The sequence below is a fragment of the Agelaius phoeniceus genome, chromosome 13 (assembly GCF_051311805.1).
Source record: "Agelaius phoeniceus isolate bAgePho1 chromosome 13, bAgePho1.hap1, whole genome shotgun sequence".
Taxonomy (NCBI): domain Eukaryota; kingdom Metazoa; phylum Chordata; class Aves; order Passeriformes; family Icteridae; genus Agelaius; species Agelaius phoeniceus.
The window spans coordinates 17,830,658-17,849,021 of NC_135277.1; the positions used below are offsets into that span (position 1 = coordinate 17,830,658).

Here is an 18,364-nt window from a genome sequence, read left to right on the forward strand (position 1 = left end):
ACCTTCCTGCAGGTGGAATGCTCAGCATCATCCACCAGCTGTGCAGCTCCAAGACTGAAAATTCCAGCCCTGTATCCACAGGATGGAACACAACATGTTATTACTCCATTTCCTTGCCCTGCCCCCCTAAACTTGTCCTTTTTAAGAGTTATTTAATGAGTAAGAAGCTGTTAAAACATGCAACCTACACTCCATCATGTTCCCTTTTCGAGATCAGGTGCATGGCAGCACCACACTCACACACAGCAGAGGAACCACTGCTCAATTAAGAGGGGAATTTGCTCCCTCCCACTGGAATTTTGAGGCCAAGGGGAACCCTTACTGTGCCAACAATGCCCACGCTCACCACAGCCTGAAAGCTGCCAATTAAAACAAAGAGTGGGAAGGAATATTAAAAACCACGGTTAAAACTAAGGGATTCAAATGAGGACAAGAAAAGCAACAGGCTAAACCAGGATTTGAATATTCCACCTCTTATTCCAAAGCCTTCAGCAACCCAAGTGCCTTTTCCCCAACAAGAGGATTAAACTCAGCATGGTCTTGCCCAGCTCTTGGCACTTGTCTGGGGTGGTAAATGGGTTTTCACACACCCACATCTGCCAAAGCTCTGCAGCACTGCAGCCAGAGGATGCTCTGGGGCAGCTTTCCAAAGCACAGGATGGCAAAAGGCAATGCACAACATGTGTCACCAGCATTTCCTCTAGCTGTGGGCAATAAAAGTACCATTTTTATTGCATGGAATTAATCAATAATCTAAATACACAGCTGTCAGGCCAATGTGTGCCAAAGGGGCAACTGGTTGTGTGGGGAAGGTCCTTCTTGTCTTGGGCTAGACTGTATTTGTTCTGTTTTCTACCTGAGATTTTTTGGGGAAAAAACCTCACCAGAACTGCATTGTTGTTTGTTGTAGGTTCTTTTTAAGTAGGCTCTTGGGTTTCCTTTTTTTTTTTTCCCAAGTACTTGGGTTCCTCCACAAGTACTAAAAGGCTCTTAAAGATTCCATCATTTTAGAAAATATCAATTGAAATGATACCTTCTACCTAGCTAGGAGAAAATGGAAGTGGAAATTCAGCAGACATTTTGGCTTACCTTCATTTTTAACCCCATTAACCTCACCTAATGATCATATAGAGCTGTCTGATAGCAGAGGCAGGAGGCTGAAGGCTCTCACGTGGAAAGCAGCAGAATTAATCCCGACAGCAGCGAGGCAAGGAGGTGGTAATTGCTGCAGAGAAGTGTGGGAGAACTGCCTTTATTGTCCTCATTGCCAAGAAGCTCGGCAATCTATTCCTCGTTAAGAGATTCTCAAAGTCACTCTTTTAAGGTATAAAACCCCAATTTTTCTATTTCTGACACTGCTGATGTTTCACAACAATGCTACAAGCCAAGTTAATGGGAACAACATGCGAATACAAACGATGGAAGCAGCAGCTCTGGGAGATGCAGGAGCACCACTCAGGAAGAATTCATTACCCCCAGACATTTATTAAGCAAAGGAAAAAAAAACTGTTTGAAAAAGGCTGGCAAACATCATTAGAGAAACAAAGGGAAATCGCTTCACAGGCTTTTTTTTCTAGTTACAGTGCCTTAGTTTACCTTGTTTTTCTCATTGGGTTGGTTTTTGAAGTCTCACCCTTACTCAGTAATTACAAGTCTCTTCCTGCTTGATTGTTTACAAGACACAAGCTGACAATACCAAGCCCTGAGAAATAAGCAAGTGACAGAACAAATCACTTTTCCCAGACATAATCTTTATTTTTACCTGCAAACTTCACTCCCTCACTGCTTCCTATCCCCAAAAATAAAGCTGTCACATAGCAAGTCTAAAAGGTATTCAAAACACCGAAGGGTTCTGAGGTTATCACTTGGGCTTTTTAATGGAAAATTTGTGTGTATTTGGTTCATTGTTACTTTTCAGGCTTCCTTGTTCACACCTGATACTCAAGAAACAGAAAAATACAACTCCTCCATCCCTACCCATCTCCCAGTCCTGCAGGGATTGTACACACTGCTATTAGGAGCTTCCCAAATGTTTCAGAGCAGGTAATTCTCCACATACAAGCAGAGAAAGTTATTTTAAGGTTATTTATACATAAAGAAAGCAAAATCCTGTTTTCTTCCTCCTTCTAAGCTATGGTAAATCTCCATTGTGATTTCAGACACCTGACACTTCTCTTAATCCATTCATTGCAGCTTTGCTGATCTCCAGCATTTTCTGAGAAATACCCCACATTAAGCTGCTTACAGGAACAGAACACATGCCAACTGCCAGCCAGTACAATGAGAGCCACAGTCCCAGTTTCCCTGAGCTGATGGAACCAGCTCATGTTCCTTGGGAAGCACCTTCCCATTTTTCCAAGGGCAGAGCATCCCTTTCTGTGAGAAATGATGCTCACTCCCAAAAATTGAAAAGGTTTATTAAAACCTCATCAAAAATACAACAGAAGACTGAATAGAGAAAATATTACAGCACCAGGAGCAGAGGATTTTAAAAGGCAAAACCTCCACACAATGGAGTTTTTGCCTTTTAACCCTTTAGCCTCTCCCAAAGGTCTGTCCATTGAATCCTTCTTTGCTGTCCAGTGGTGGAGATCCCTTCCTGACATCTTGATTGGAGCTCAGGAGCTGCCACAGTAAGGAGCTGACCCTCCCAAATGTCCCAAAACCCAGGGCACCCCTGATAACAACACAAGGGAGGGGAGTGAAACTTAACTATAAATCTGTAAAACTTCTCTTACCACACATACATGATATTTCCTTTTAATTGTGAGACTCAGCCATGGCATCACTCACCCACCACAGCTGCCATCACCACGTTCTCAGCCACACTCCCAAGCAGAGCCTTACCTGCCACGGTGAGCTTCGCTGTCCTGCTCACGATGGTCCCCAGGCTGTCCACAGTTGCCACACACTGATAATATCCCTCATCAGGTTTATTGTGCTTGGAATGCACCACGCTGTTGATTAACAAAGATCCATCGGGCAGCAGCTGGCGGCGGTCGTCGGACACGAGGTTGAGGAAGGAGCCGTCCTTCCTCCACTCGATCCGGGGCGGGGTCTCGCACTGCGCCGAGCAGTTCATGATCACCGACATCCCTCGCACTGCCAGCACGTCCAGGGGCTCCACCAGGAAGTAGAAAGGAGTGAAGGTTCTCACAAGCGATTCTGTAAAGCAGCACAGAATTTTTGGATGAGTTTTGCACAGTTTTTAACGTGAACCACACCCCCCTTGAAGATACTGGAACGAGCACCAGCAGCACTCACATCCTGCCCCTAACACATACAGCCAGCTCGGTCTTCCTTGATGACAGTGTTTTCTGCTTTGATTATTCACATCATGGACCCTCAGATTCCCAGACATTTTCATCCCTAAAATCTATTTCCTTGCTCTGCTCTCGGCCTCTGTGGTGTGGGTGCCCCCCCAGCAGTGCTGTCCTTTGGTTTGTGAACCAAGGTTGGGAACCATCCAGAACAATTCAGCCCTCAGGACAAAGTCTCCCATTCTGGGCTTAACACATCTTGCAAGTGTCATACAGTGGTTTTTTACTTCTATTCTAGCCCAGGATAAACATGATTACTTTTTCATTTTAAGTATTCCCCAAAGAGTTCTGTAATTAACATCTAGTTTGCATTAAGAAGTGAATTTTAATTACTGTCTTGCTGGTGTATTTGGTCAAGCAGAACGATTGTGTGTCAATATCACTTTGACTTGTCTTAATTTAATCATCTGTAGAAAACAGAAGACAAATTCTTCCAGAGAAGAACAGGTTTCCAATCAGCACAACCCTGGGTTCAGGGAAAAGGGCATTTCAGTTTTTAAAGCCCACCTTAGAAATAACACTCATATAACAATAACAAACTCCTGCACTCATCTCAAAAGCATTTCATCCCTCACCATTGACCATTTCATCTCATGGTCAACAGAAAAATGGCAAAATATTTTAAGACCACCTAAAAGACAAATATGCATTCAAAAACATGATTTGTTTAATTAAGCCACAGAATAATTCTGGGGTTTGAGGGAAAAGCACAAACTCTGAATGCGACCTTTACTTGCAAACAAAGGCAGTCCTGGAAGCACTGCAGCTTCTCCCATTGCTTGGTTGTTTGTGGGGCTTTAAAATCGGATTTACCTTCTAAAATGACCTTAATTAACAAATTGATGTGATTTCCTCTATCACCGAACTACACAGAGAGTCCCTGGTCTCCAAAGAGCCTCCAGCTTGCCCCCGGAGGGACTCCAGCCTTCCTGCACAGAGCCCATTGTCTCTGCTACTCACAATTCACAGCAACTTGGAGATAAGGCAGGAGTGGTGTGAAAGAAACAACAGATAAATGAGGCTTTGGCAGCTGATAGCATTCAAACGCTCTCTTACCTTCAGGAATTCAAAGAGGAAATACAGGAAAACATTCTAGAAAGATTGACATTTCTCCAGTGACAGAGTCAGGCTGGAGATCAGACAGAGTTAGGTTGGGATCCAAATCCTTGGGATTGTTTTTCTTGAGGATAATAGAGGCATCCCAAAAAAAAAAAAAAAAAAACCAAACCAAGTATACAGAACAAAAAAAAAATCAATAAACTTAAAAAATATCTAGGAGCTGCTTATGTTACTCTGGTTTGTACAAGGGCACATATGTGTGGATGTTCTCAATTCTCTGTGCCTCTGAAATCCTCTGAGTGTCAGCTCTGAAGCAGCAAAAGGCAGAGCAGAAACAAGAGCCATGAACAGCAGGAAAATCTTTGACCTTTTTATCCCTATAATCTCCTCCAGTGCAGCAGAAACATAAAGTTCTTATCAAAATTAAAGACTGAGCTGCACAGTCCCTGGGCTTTCCAAGGGAAGCATTTCCCCCCCACCTCAATTCCAGGCTTCTCCAAGTTTTTCCAGAATAAATCTCGACCCCTAAGAGAACAAAACACACTGGTCTGAGTTTTGCTTTTCAAAGAAAAGTCAGAAAATCTTTAAAAGGGGAATGGCAGCTTTTTGTTTGCCCTGCCAGTCTCCAGTGCAGACTGGAGCAGATCTAATCCATCGATAGAGTAAAATTCTTCTTGCCCTGGAAGCAACAATGTGTCCAAGGAAATAGAGCAGAGGATGCCAAGAGAGGTCACAGCAAGACCTAAGAGCAGCTCCACAGGGATTATAACCCTTAAGGAAGAAATGAAGCAGATCCTCAGGCAGGCTTCAGAGGTACCAAACTCCTGCCAAGAGCCCTGGGAAGAGACAGCACAACTGCTTTGTCCCAGGATATCACTGTGCTCCTGCACTGAGTGCCCTGGGCACTAAATGAGGAGGGCTGGTGAATAACCCCAATCCAGCTTGAAGGAAGTTAAAAAATGGTCTCTGATGTGGTTTCAGAGGATCTGCAGCTGGGTTTGGGGCACTCTGGAGAATCACACTGCAGGCAGCTAAGCTCAAGTCTCCTTCAAGCCTCAGTTCAGCACAAGAAGAGTTTGTACACCCTTGACTTTAATAAACTTCTATTTGTACCAAGGAGCCATTTCTCCCACTCCATCCACCTAGTGATTACTCAGCTCAATGACAGTGTCTTATTTTGGGGAGAATGGGTGTGTATTTGGTAAATTTGATATTGTATATCAGGGAGTCCTTCCCCTGGCACACACTTCCATACACAGGTGGGTACACACCACTGCCTCCATTGCTGCTAGCACTGCCCAAGGAGCTTATGCTCAGTCTGTCTCCCTGCTGAAACAGGAACAGATAAATCTCACTCATTCCCACCAGGGTGGAGGTGATTTCTCCCCAGATCTGCTCTGGAGATGAGTGGCAGGGAGCAAGATGTGCCAAAACCCAAGAGAATGCCCTAGCACAGACAAGATCTCAATGGGCCACAGACACGGAGTCATTTCTGTGTCCTGGCAACTCCACAGCTCCGTGCCTCAGCCCTGCCAGCACACAGGGCTGGGCTTAGCACTCACTCCTGTGCCCATCCCAGTCAGGTTTAGCACTCCTGTGCCCATCCCAGCACACAGGGCTGGGCTTAGCACTCACTCCTGTGCCCATCCCAGCACACAGGGCTGGGCTTAGCACTCACTCCTGTGCCCATCCCAGCTGGGCTTAGCACTCCTGTGCCCATCCCAGTCGGGTTTAGCACTCCTGTGCCCATCCCAGTTGGGTTTAGCACTCCTGTGCCCATCCCAGTTGGGTTTAGCACTCCTGTGCCCATCCCAGCCGGGTTTAGCACTCCTGTGCCCATCCCAGCCGGGTTTAGCACTCCTGTGCCCATCCCAGCCGGGTTTAGCACTCCTGTGCCCATCCCAGCCGGGTTTAGCACTCCTGTGCCCATCCCAGCTGGGCTTAGCACTCCTGTGCTCATCCCAGTCGGGTTTAGCACTCCTGTGCCCATCCCAGCACACAAGGCTGGGCTTAGCACTCCTGTGCCCATCCCAGCACACAGGCAGTTGGGTTTAGCACTCCTGTGCCCATCCCAGCTGGGCTTAGCACTCCTGTGCCCATCCCAGTTGGGTTTAGCACTCCTGTGCCCATCCCAGTCGGGTTTAGCACTCCTGTGCCCATCCCAGTTGGGTTTAGCACTCCTGTGCCCATCCCAGCCGGGTTTAGCACTCCTGTGCCCATCCCAGCCGGGTTTAGCACTCCTGTGCCCATCCCAGCCGGGTTTAGCACTCCTGTGCCCATCCCAGCACACAGGCAGTTGGGTTTAGCACTCCTGTGCCCATCCCAGCACACAGGCAGTTGGGTTTAGCACTCCTGTGCCCATCCCAGCCGGGTTTAGCACTCCTGTGCCCATCCCAGTTGGGTTTAGCACTCCTGTGCCCATCCCAGCCGGGTTTAGCACTCCTGTGCCCATCCCAGCCGGGTTTAGCACTCCTGTGCCCATCCCAGCACACAGGCAGTTGGGTTTAGCACTCCTGTGCCCATCCCAGCACACAGGCAGTTGGGTTTAGCACTCCTGTGCCCATCCCAGCCGGGTTTAGCACTCCTGTGCCCATCCCAGTTGGGTTTAGCACTCCTGTGCCCATCCCAGTTGGGTTTAGCACTCACTCCTGTGCCCATCCCAGCCGGGTTTAGCTCTCCTGTGCCCATCCCAGCACACAGGCAGTAGGGATTAGCTCAGCAGTGTGGCACTGCTGACTACATCACTACCATAATCTCCAGATCCTGTTCTGTAAGGCTTGCTACTTTCAATTTAATGCTAGACTAGCTGATTATTCCTGCCTAACTGTATTAACTTGCCCTTGGGTCCTTCCACAGAGCAGTTTGCCAAATTTGAACTCTAACTTTGCCCTTGCTCTTCCCTAAGTGGTGTGAAAATGTAACAAACACAGTTTACACCATCAACCACTCTGGCAGTGAAAGATAAATACAAGGTTACCTAAAACACACAAGCACAAAATCCCCACAAAACAGCCTCCAACATCAACAGCAGGATGTGGAGCTGCTGGAGAGAGCCCAGAGGAGGCCACAGAGATGTTCCAAGGGCTGGAGCCCCTCTGCTCTGGAGCCAGCCTGGGAGAGCTGGGGGTGCTCACCTGGACAAGAGAAGGCTCAGGGAGAGCTCAGAGCCCTGCCAGGGCCTGAAGGGGCTCCAGAAGAGCTGGAGAGGGACTGGGACAAGGCATGGAAGGACAGGACACAGGGAATGGCTCAAAAGTGGAAAAGGGCAGGTTTAGGTTAAATATTGGGAAGGAATTGTTCCCTGAGGGTGGGCAGGCCCTGGCACAGGGTGCCCAGAGCAGCTGTGGCTGCTCCTGGATCCCTGGCAGTGCCCAAGGCCAGGCTGGACACTGGGGCTTGGAGCAGCCTGGGATAATGGAAGGTGTCCCTGCCCATGGCAGAAGGTGGGGATGGATGAGCTTTAAGGTCCCTTTCAACCCACACCATTCCAGGATTCTGTGATTGTAAGTTTGGGAAATACCAGCTTGCTCACCTCACTCATTTGTCCAGGAACTGATGCCCAATTAACTACTTTCATACATTCCTAGCCTCTACTATTAAAAATACTCTGGGTTGTTCTAGTCCTCCTTGTAGCTCCTCTCTGCTCCAAGTCTCACAAGTAACCACCAGCTGTGACACTGTTTCAGCCAAGCACTGTTTCAAACCCAGCACCCCAAGGTGACCTGACAGTATTTAACCATGAAGTGCTTCCAGCCTGTCCTGCAGCATTTTCTGCATCTTTATAGAGCTTCATGTGAGCAATGTGTAGAACAGTAAATGCCAAGCAGCTGCACAAATGGGAAGAAGCTTCCCTTCGTTATCCAGTTAATTTCTGGAAGACACAAGCACTCCAATATCCACCTTAAATCACCCAAATGTGTCCTTTAACAAGCGCCTGCCACCAGCTCATCAGAAATTACAGCACTTAGGAAAATAACTCCAGACAAAACCACTCTGATCTCAGTCCTACTGACTCCACATAAATCACCTCAAACTGGTGCACAGGAACAGTGCCTGGAGATTTTCTGACTGGGATTCTGTGCTGCCACCAGAACAGCTCAGCTGTGATGTTCTCCTGAGCATGAGCAGCAGCTGCAGCCCCAGCACAGGGCTCCAACACCTCATTCCCCTTCGCTTTGCAAAGAAACCACAACACATCTTACAAGGACCAAATGCACCAACCATCCAGAAGGAAAATGTGAAGCAGAGGTATCATTTCAGAATCCTTTTTCCCAACAGGATGATAAATTAGGGCAGCCAAAAGCTGCCATCACAATTAGCTGATGAGCAGCACACCAGGCTCTGGTTTGGAAGGAGTCAAACCAGGCTTTGATCACTCACTGCTGGGAGCTGAGGAATGATGTGGCACTGGGGGCAATACCTGTCCTTCTGTCCTTCTCCAAGGCAATTCAGAGCATGGATATGACATCCTTCAAGCTTGACATGCAAAACAGAAGCACCTGACAAGTGCTGATCAGACTGGCAGGAATGGTTAGACAGCCCCTTCTCACTGTGAGTCAATGATAAAAGCTCCAAGCTCTTTGGCTGCAGGATTGCACTTTTAAAAGGCTTCTCCTCAGAATTTAATTAACGCTCCCAATGGCCTCCATAATCCTAAAGACAGTGTTATGGCCTTCCTAACCCACATCATTACAAAAAGCTGCCTCCAGAATCAGCCAGACGTGGTTTAAGTGAAGATGTTCCCCACACCATTCCCTGCAGGCTGCCAGCAGGAGCTCACAGGGAACTGGTTCTGTGGTTTTGTTCACATATTCATGGCTAAGGAGCACATTATCTGTGTGGGCAAATTGCTGCATGTGGTAATCTCTAAATAAATGTATATATTTTCAGCTTGGTAATTTAGTGTCCTGACAGCATCAGAAGCATTCTGCATTCCCCAATAAGCAAAATTTATCTATGATACTACAATGTACCAATGCTTAGTCAAAGATGTATTTTCTGCTTAACATTACATTTTTCTCTTATAGGCAACAGAGATTACACACCACCTGATCAAATTAAACTACAACAGCAATATATTCCAGCTAAGCATCTTTTGATTTTACTTTCATAAAGCACTTCCAAAGCCCAATCAAACACACAGTGCTTGGCAAGTTCACCACACTCAAAAACCAAGGTCACATTTCTAAACTCTGTTCTCTCAACACCACTTCAGGTCCTGCTTCACAAAGACTCTGCAATCCACAAATTATACCAGACAAAAAAATTAAACTGCACTTAAGCATCAAGAAAAAAAGGAGGGAGTGTAAGAGCTACCCCAGACTGCAGAGTACAGCATAAATCCTGCTGGGACTTCCATAATTCCAGCAGGGGCTGCCAGTGGAACCTGGCAGAGCAAGTGATGGAACATTATGAGATAAGTAATGCCTTGTATAAATCCAGACTTTCCCACACTCTGTAGATTCCCTTCTCCTCCAGCTCAAGCAGATTTCCTCCTCTGATGATTTAACACACTGTAACAAAGATATCCATCACAAAGAGGAACTCCTCTTGACCCCAGCATGTTGGGAATTGTGGGCTAGGAATGGTGCTTGAGGATTGCTGGGGTGCCTCAAATGCCCCCTGCCCACAAGGGAAGGGGCTGTTCTCAAACCCCAAGGGAGAGAGATCCTTCCAGGATGGAGGAGGACATGTGGAAGAAATTCTGCCCCGTTGTGGTGGGCAGGCCCTGGCTCAGGGTGCCCAGAGCAGCTGTGGCTGCCCTGTCCCTGCAGGGTCCAAGGCTGGGTTGGACAGGGCCTGGAGCACCCTGGGACAGGGGAGGGTGTTACTGCCTCTGGCAGGGATGGCAATGGATAATCCTTCAGATGTTGGGAAGGATGGAAGCTTGACAAGAAAGTCTCACAGATATGTGTGCTTAGCAGAAAGATTTTTAAATGTAGAGTCTGATGAAGGAATAGAGATGGAAGCAAGTTCTGATACAGAAGTAAAGAATTGCTGAGCCAGTCTGACTGGATAACCAAGGAGGCAAAGGGTGTGTGAGTTAGAAGGGGTTTATATGGCTTAGAGCAAAGGATAAACCCACCCCAAACAAGAAGATGTTTTTACCAAGCAGAAAGAGAGCACAGGCAAACAAGGCAGCAAATGTGGCAAGGAGAAAAAAGGTCTCAGAATTTTCCACTGCAAGAAAACTGAAAAACAACTTCTAGCTTAAACTGTAATGTACTAACTTTTAGTGATTGGAGAACAGTGACATGAATGTGGTAATGATGCAAGTTATGATAGGCTAGAGATAATAGTTCAGGTATAGACTGGTTCTGCTGTATGAAGATGCTCAGCAAAGAAAAGTCTATAATGCATTGGAACCAAAAGAAAAGTCTATAATGCAATGTAACCAAAAGAAAAGTCTATAATGCAATGTAACCAAAAGAAAAGTCTATAATGCATTGGAACCAAAAGAAAAGTCTAGAATGCATTGTGACCAAAACAAAAGTCTATAATGCATTGGAACCAAAAGAAAAGTCTAGAATGCATTGGAACCAAAAGAAAAGTCTAGAATGCATTGGAACCAAAAGAAAAGTCTAGAATGCACTGTAACCAAACCCAAAGGGACTCCAGGCCTGCCTGCAGCTGGAGCTGACAGCTGTGGGCACAGCTCTGTCACCCAGCACCCTGGGCTGCTGTCACCTCTTGGATACAATAAACTGCATTTGGGAGAGTCCCACATCCCTCATTCAGGCTGTTACATTCAGGTCCTCTCCAACACAAACCATCCCCAGATTTTATGGTGCGACTGAGCTGAGGTTTTTGACATCATGTACCAACAAGAACACAAAAATCAAGACAGTCACCACAATGATGGCACCATTGTCACAGACAAAGAGGTGACAGGGTTCAGGACTTGGCCTCAGTAACTTGGGAGTACCCAGACAGCACAGCCCATAAACAAAGAGCCAGTCAAGCAAAGTAAGCCATATTTTGCAACAATGCCTTTAGAGCTTTGTTTGTATTTCCAGTTACACCTTTCATTTGTTAAATAACAAATTACTGTTGGCTTAATCTTAACTGACCTTCTTGATGGACCTCAAGCACAAAATTATATTGGAAAAAATTAGCCCATTAAAATAAAAAAGTGTGCAGGAATAGAATGAAGAAGCCTCCAAAGAGTGTGGTGTGTTTGCAGTAAATCACTGCAAGGAAGCATCCCTGCATCTGCTCCAACCACTCCCTCTGTAAGTGATACCATCACCTCATATATTATTAAATAATGGCAAGAAAAACACGATAATGATCAGCAGCCAAATCCAAACACAGATTGTAATCTCCAAGATCAGATGTCTGTGGAGATGCATTTATCTGGTGTTCAGTTCCACAGCCTTCCAAACCCCTCGAGAGGCACAGACATTTTTACCTGCATTTGGACCACGTGGAAGTGATTTTATTCATTACAGTTAATTGTCCCAGGTGCTGTGCCCTGGCTCCCTTCAGCAGCTGCTCCAAGCACTGTCACACCAGGTCACAACCTCTGTGTCCCTTTATTGTGGGGCTGCAGCTCTGTTAGCTTGGAGAGCTGCAGCAGAAAAGATGGCACCAACTCCTCTTCACCTAAAGCAGGACCCACTGGAACCACTCCTCGTGACACCCTTGTGCAATTTGTTAAAAAAATCCCCACCAAGGAGGTACTTCTCATGTCCAGTCCATATTCCCACTCTTAAACTGGTTCCTACTCACAAGAATTTATTCATTTGCCTTAAATCCATACTCAAAAAAAAAAAAAAAGGAAAATAAAAGTTGCCTACCAGCTGTGCTTCAAAAACAACTTCTGGTGCACCTTTTGTTCCTCCTGGTGTGCCAGGGAAAAAATCCTTTATAAGCACTAGGCCCAAAAATGTGGATTTCTTTCAGGTTGTTTAAAAATATCCTTGGATTTTACAGAATTCTCATGCAGCAGCTGAGCCCCACAAACCTCTCACCTTGTGCAAGGAACATTCTTTCAGGTCATTTTGCTTTTATAAATCAAAGGAAACACAAGTTGGACCATCTAACACCCTATATTTGAATTAAGCCAGTGAAGAAACCTCTCTGAAGGTCCTAACTGCAGAATTCCTTCTCATAACCATTTCAGAAGGAGAGCTTAAAGGATTTTATCCACTTTTCCCTTTTTTTGTGGAATACTAAAGCCATTTCTCTCATTTCAAGTAACTATCAGTTTTTAATACCAGCAGTGCTTCCTTCAAAAAGCACCTCAGTCCCAGGGGACCAGAGCTCCATTATTTATTTAATTTTTAATTCTTCCAGGGCCTCTTTTCATTATTTTCTCCACCTGGGCTGAGAAACACCCCTCCAGCATTTCTCCACAAGTTTCCTAGAGGGCACTGTAAAGACACCTACAAAAGGAAGAAAATGCATTTCTGTTCCTCCCAGTGAACAATAGTACTTTGACTTTTCCCCAGAAATAGCTCCCAGATGTTGGCTCCTGACAATGCTACAGTTGTTACAGCAGGTGAAGAGGAATTTCCATTTTTTCCTGGAGTAATGGATTTCCTCTCCCAGAGTTCCAGTCTTCTGAGCACTCAGGCACCTAATTTACCTCTTCAGACAGAGATGGGAAAGAGAGTGGCTTTCAGAGGGTTAAGGATAAACAGAAAACCCACTTGTAAGGCTGAAAATACACACTGCACACAATGCAAGGAGCTTCCTCATGCTGCCCTGCTCCCCTGCCTGGGCTCCACTCAAACCACCCTGCTCAGACCCACAGAAGTGGCTCCCCAAGGCCAGGCAAGGCACTGAGCTCCCTGTGGAGATGCCCAGCTGCTCTGCACACCAAGCCCACATAAGCAGGGAGCACATTCCTTGCTTCAGACAGGGTGGGTTTTTTACCAGACTGGTATTTCAAAAATGGTTTAGAATATAAATACAGAAAAAAATCCCCACACATCACAAGAGAATTATTTGCTGAAACCAATTACTTAAATATTTCCCAAGTGTAAACACGCTGCAGCATCCAAGAAGTGTGCATCAAGGGGAAAGCAGTTTTCCCACTTCTCAGATGCCAAGGAGGTTATGGGGCACCCAAGAGAACTAATGCAGTTTAAGATGCTCTTTAAGTGAGGCAGGCTTTGCACTCAGGGAATGATCTCCCTCCCCCAAACACCTCTTCAGTGCAGGGCTCCAGGCAGCCACAGAGATGCCAAGGGATGCTCACAAATGTGAAGCTGTTACCAAGTCAAGGCTTGAAATGCAATGGTCAGAAAAGCCACACAGGAAGAAATATTGGCAGGAAAAGAAAAAAGAAAATTGGTTTCTATAGGAAGCATAAAATGAAAAAAAGGATGAACATGAAAAAAAAAAAGATGCAAGGAAGCATCAAATGGAAAGTTGCTGAACATAATTTCCAGTGTCTTTCTAAGGAAAGTGTCTTTTCTTTGGCACACTTCATGAAAGAGGAAAAAATTCTTAACCAATACCTTTAATGTCAGATCAAGCAAGGAATATCTGAGAGGACCTGGAAACAGAACAGCAGCATTGGATCAGAGCAAAGGGAATGCCTTGAACTCAGCATCCTGTGCCAGCAGCCCAGAGCAGATGCTGGGAGCAGCCAGGGCAGAAGCAAGAGCAGCAAAGCCCCCCAGAGTCAGCCCAGGGACCTCAGGGCTGCTCCTTGGCTCAGCAGCTCCTGGAGGGAAAGCACAGCCAGGAACCTCCAGCAGCACCCCAGAGCTGCCCTCTGAGAGACAAGGAAGGACAGAGGGGAGAGGGAAAACTAATCTGAGTTCAGAATTGGATTGGAGGGTCCCTAATTTAGGGGGCTAGTGCAGAGAGATCAGGATAATCAGTAAATTCTGTACACTCAGCAGAATAATGGTACAGCCCTTCCCTTCTCTGCTTTCCTACCAAGCACTGCCCAATCACACCAATCCACAATACATAAAAATATAATAACCCTAGCAATGTGTTAATGAGGGTTTTATTGATCTTTCAGGGCAGTAGTGAAAAAAAAAGGAATAGTAGAAAAGTGGAAACTATGCACATCCACACTACTACACACATGCTACAATGTTACCAAAAATCTTATTTTAAGAACATCCTTACACCCGTTTTCTATCCCATAAAATTCAACATTATCTGCAGAGTTCATTGGGTGCTGTTGTGGTTTAAGCTGGGGATGAGTCAGGTGCAATAAAACCTGCCCCTCACAAATTTAACTCCTAACACTCCTGTAAAAGTGAGCTGCCAACCAGAGAGCCCCAGACTGAGGCTGTTTTAGCAGAAAGGGTTAGAGTGGGATGACAGGCACATCAGCAGCCACTGGAAAAGAGGGATGCAGTAGGTGCCCTCACTGACATGGAAAACTGGGGCAGATTTTAGTCACAGCAGCACCAAGGTAATGCCCTGGGGAAGCTGAGGAAATAAGAGAACCAGAGGTGTCCCCAGTTTTCTTGGGCTTGCACTGAGCATGAGGGTTTGTGCCTGTGTTTGCAAAGCCCAGACTAAAAGCTGTGGAGTGCAAAGCTAAACCCCCCAGAAATGTCCACTCTGGTCAGTGACCACAGCACAGCATCAGGACCCTTGAAAAATTACAACACCCATCAAAAATATCAACCAAACATCTTCCCAGTACCATCAATGAATGAGCCATAGAAAAGAAATAATACATAACAAGGCTTACAAAACTAGTATGCTACTGCAGCAGATTTCAGGAGGACTTGGCAAATCCTGAACTGATAAAAATGTATATAATATTTAAATCTGATATCCACATCAACTCCAATATTCAAATGAGCACCATTTTCACTGTGCAAGTTAGAAAAAGAAGCCAAGAAATGACATCCCAGACCTGTGCCCATCAGGAACGCAGTTTAAGCAGGACCTTGACCATGCACTGTGGAGTCAACAGCTCCTTCAAGTTCCTCATTCTTTACTCTGAGTGCTGGGTAAAGCTCTCCATTTGTGCCACCCCCACAACAAACCAGGGCTTGGTTGGCTTTTTTCATCCTCTCAGCTGTGAACTCTGCATATTGATCCTGAAACATTTCATGCCTTTTGCACACTTTGGCTGCTCCTGTTCACCAAAGCCACGGGCTCTGCCTGGGCCAGCACTCCTGAGGGAGTATCTGCAAATCTTCTGCCCCTTCCTCATGAAATGCACAAAAATGATCTGGAATAAAACCCAAAATATCCCCAAGTCTTATTTACCACAACTTAATTATTTCAAGTGCAGTGAATGTACGTGAAGTAGAGCAAATTATTGGATTTTTGTTTATTATTTGCTATATAAGAAATCAAGCAGCTACACTTTGGGAAGGCAACTGCAGCCTATTAACAGTGTATTTGTATTCTAAACAGATCTGTAAAAAAACCTAATTGCACTAATCCTTTACTGTAACTTTGCAGCCATTTCTTTACCCAGCTGAGATTTCTCTGTAACCGATTCCTGCTAAGCTCTGAGTGCTCCTAAACCTCACAATCCAAGAAAAGCTATGAGAAAAATTGAGGCATTTGGCTCTTTAACTCCTGATTCTCAGTGTCTCCTTTTCCCCACGGGGAGTGGGATGTGCACAGCTCTCCCCCCTGTCTGGCAGGGCAAGGGGCAGCCCCAGGGTGTCCCTGCCATCCATTCCCACAGCAGCCCAAAGCACTGGAGCTGTGTGGGTAACACAACCCTGGGCTGGAACTGGAGCGTGTGGAACAGCCATCCCTGCCCCATTTGATCTCAGTTGAAAGTACAGTAAAATGAAGTGAAAGAGCAGTTTTAAAAGCTTTACACAGATTCTTGTCTCTCCTCAAAGCACATGAATGAAAACACTTCCTGTGGCAGTGTGTGAAGACAAGCAGCACCTTTCATCTCCCCTGTTTACTGCCTTCACCTCCCCAGTTCCCAGGCACCACTGGAGCTTTGACTGGCGCAGCTTTTGTCAGAATGAAGGAAAAAGCTCAACTGTAGCTTTGCAAATATATTAGCAAAAACATTTGCAAGTATTAGCTTGGCAAATGTTTTATACATGTGAGGGGAAAAACAGATTTCTCTGTTCATTTATATAACACAGATTATTTCAAAGTGGGAAAGTACATTTCAAAAGATCTTATGTAAGAGTGGAAATACAATTACTGCATGTATTAAGTGAATTATCATATAGATATGGGTATTACTGGATGCACAGTTCTGGATCTGCTGCTTCCCTCAAGCCTTTGCTCTGGCTAATCCTGGCTGTGCTATGGATTGGCACACACTGGGTGGTTATTTGAAAGGTTCCTCTGCAAGCTTTTGCTCTGCTTCACACCAAGGAGAATTTTGCAGTTGAAATAATAACATCAAACCAGGCCCCAGACCTGCACTCTGTGCATCACTCTGAGAACAGCACTCCATTCACACCACCTCGTTCCAAAGCTGTTAAACAAACAGACAGAGCTGATGAAATATTAATTGGGCTAATTATGGCAACAGAACTGCAGAAGAGGTAACAAGTGCACAGAACAGAGCAGGACCTGCTGGCAGCAGTGCCAGGTGCCCCAGCCATGGCTCCCAAGGCCTGGGCACACTGGGCTGGTCCCTGCCTGGAGCAGGCAAAGGCTCACCTGGGCAGGCAGAGCCCAAGTGTGAGCTCCTGAACGGGGGCTTTTAGGGAAAGGCAGCACACAAAGCATCTACCACTCAGCAGTGGTTCCAATTCATAGACTGCAATCAAATCTCAGTTTTCACCAGAGAAATATTTACCTTTATTGCAATGAAAAGCTCTTCAATCTGCTTGGACAGCAGATGCAAAGGACCTGACAACTCACTGCCCAAACCAAAAATTTTGGATGATAATACTTCACAAAACATCATTTAAATGCAATTCCTTTCATGGAAGAGTCCTCTGGAGCTCATTTAGTCCAGCCAGCTGCCCCCCAAGCAGGTCTATTTAGATCAGGTTGCTCAGGGATCTGGCCAGCCAAGCTTCAAACTTCCCCAAGGAACAATTTCCCAACAACAGAAGAGAGCAAGCAAGAAGTGTGTGAGCATCCAAAGCAGCAAAGTATGGTGAGAGAGACACCCCCAAACTGGCTTTTCATTATTTCCCTCCTGACATATCACAACTGTGAGCTTTAGTTAAGTATCTGCAAATTAAAAGTCCCAAAGCCACAAGAATGGCAACATTAGGAAATGTGACTGTGGTCACAAGGGTTTTCAGGATGAAGAAGAGATGAGAATGTTGACTCTATGATTAGAAGGCTTGATTTATTATTTTATGATATATGTTACATTAAGACTATACTCAAAAGAAATAGAAAGGAAAAGGTTTCTTCAGAAGCCAGCTAAACTAAGAATAAAAAAGAATGAATAACAAAGATCTGTGTCTCAGACAGAGCAAGAGCCAGCTCTGCCATGAGTGGTCAGGAAATCTCAACATCTACAGGAGACCAATCCCAGGTCTACCTGTTGCATTCTACAGCAGCAGATAACTATTGTTTACTTTTAGTTGCTGAAACTGCAGTTTCTCACAAGGAAAAATCCTAAGAAAGGATTTTTCATGAAAGATGTCTGCGACAAGGAAAGATGTGTTTTGAGGAATGCAGCAGTAAAAGCTCCACCAAGTGCCTGGTGTGGAGCTGTCACTGCAATCAATGATGGGTTGGTTTGCACCACCAACCACACAACCTGGGCTACTCTGGCTCCCAGAGCCCAGCCCACGAGTCCAGGGAGCACGAGACACATGGAGCCATGGCTGAAGCCTGACTTGGAGCTGCTCACCTGCTGCAGGTCCCTCAGGGTCCCCAAACAGCTCCTACTTCAGCTGGACCCTGGCCCAGCTCTACAGCACAGGCAGACCCCACTCCTCAGCTGCACGTCTGGGGAGAGGTGCTACAACTTCTGCTGTGAGTGCCCCATCCCAGGCCAGCAGTCACCAGCACACAACAAGGACCTCAGCACCCTTACTCTGCTGTCTTGGGTGCATTCCTTTTCAACCCAACCTTCCCCATACTGCCAGGGCAGCCTTTCTCCT

General features: G+C 45.9%; 1 protein-coding gene across 8 annotated transcripts in view; it reads right to left on the reverse strand.

Annotated features, from left to right (window-relative positions):
* The window catches only part of NEO1 (neogenin 1), a 182,373-nt gene that overhangs the window by 124,865 nt on the left and 39,144 nt on the right, over window positions 1-18,364 (reverse strand). For all 8 annotated transcript variants that reach the window (XM_077185271.1, XM_077185267.1, XM_077185266.1 and 5 more), the window contains exon 2: window positions 2,848-3,165. In XM_077185271.1, coding sequence (XP_077041386.1) covers window positions 2,848-3,165 — 318 coding nt within the window. The remainder of the gene's footprint in view (window positions 1-2,847; window positions 3,166-18,364) is intronic.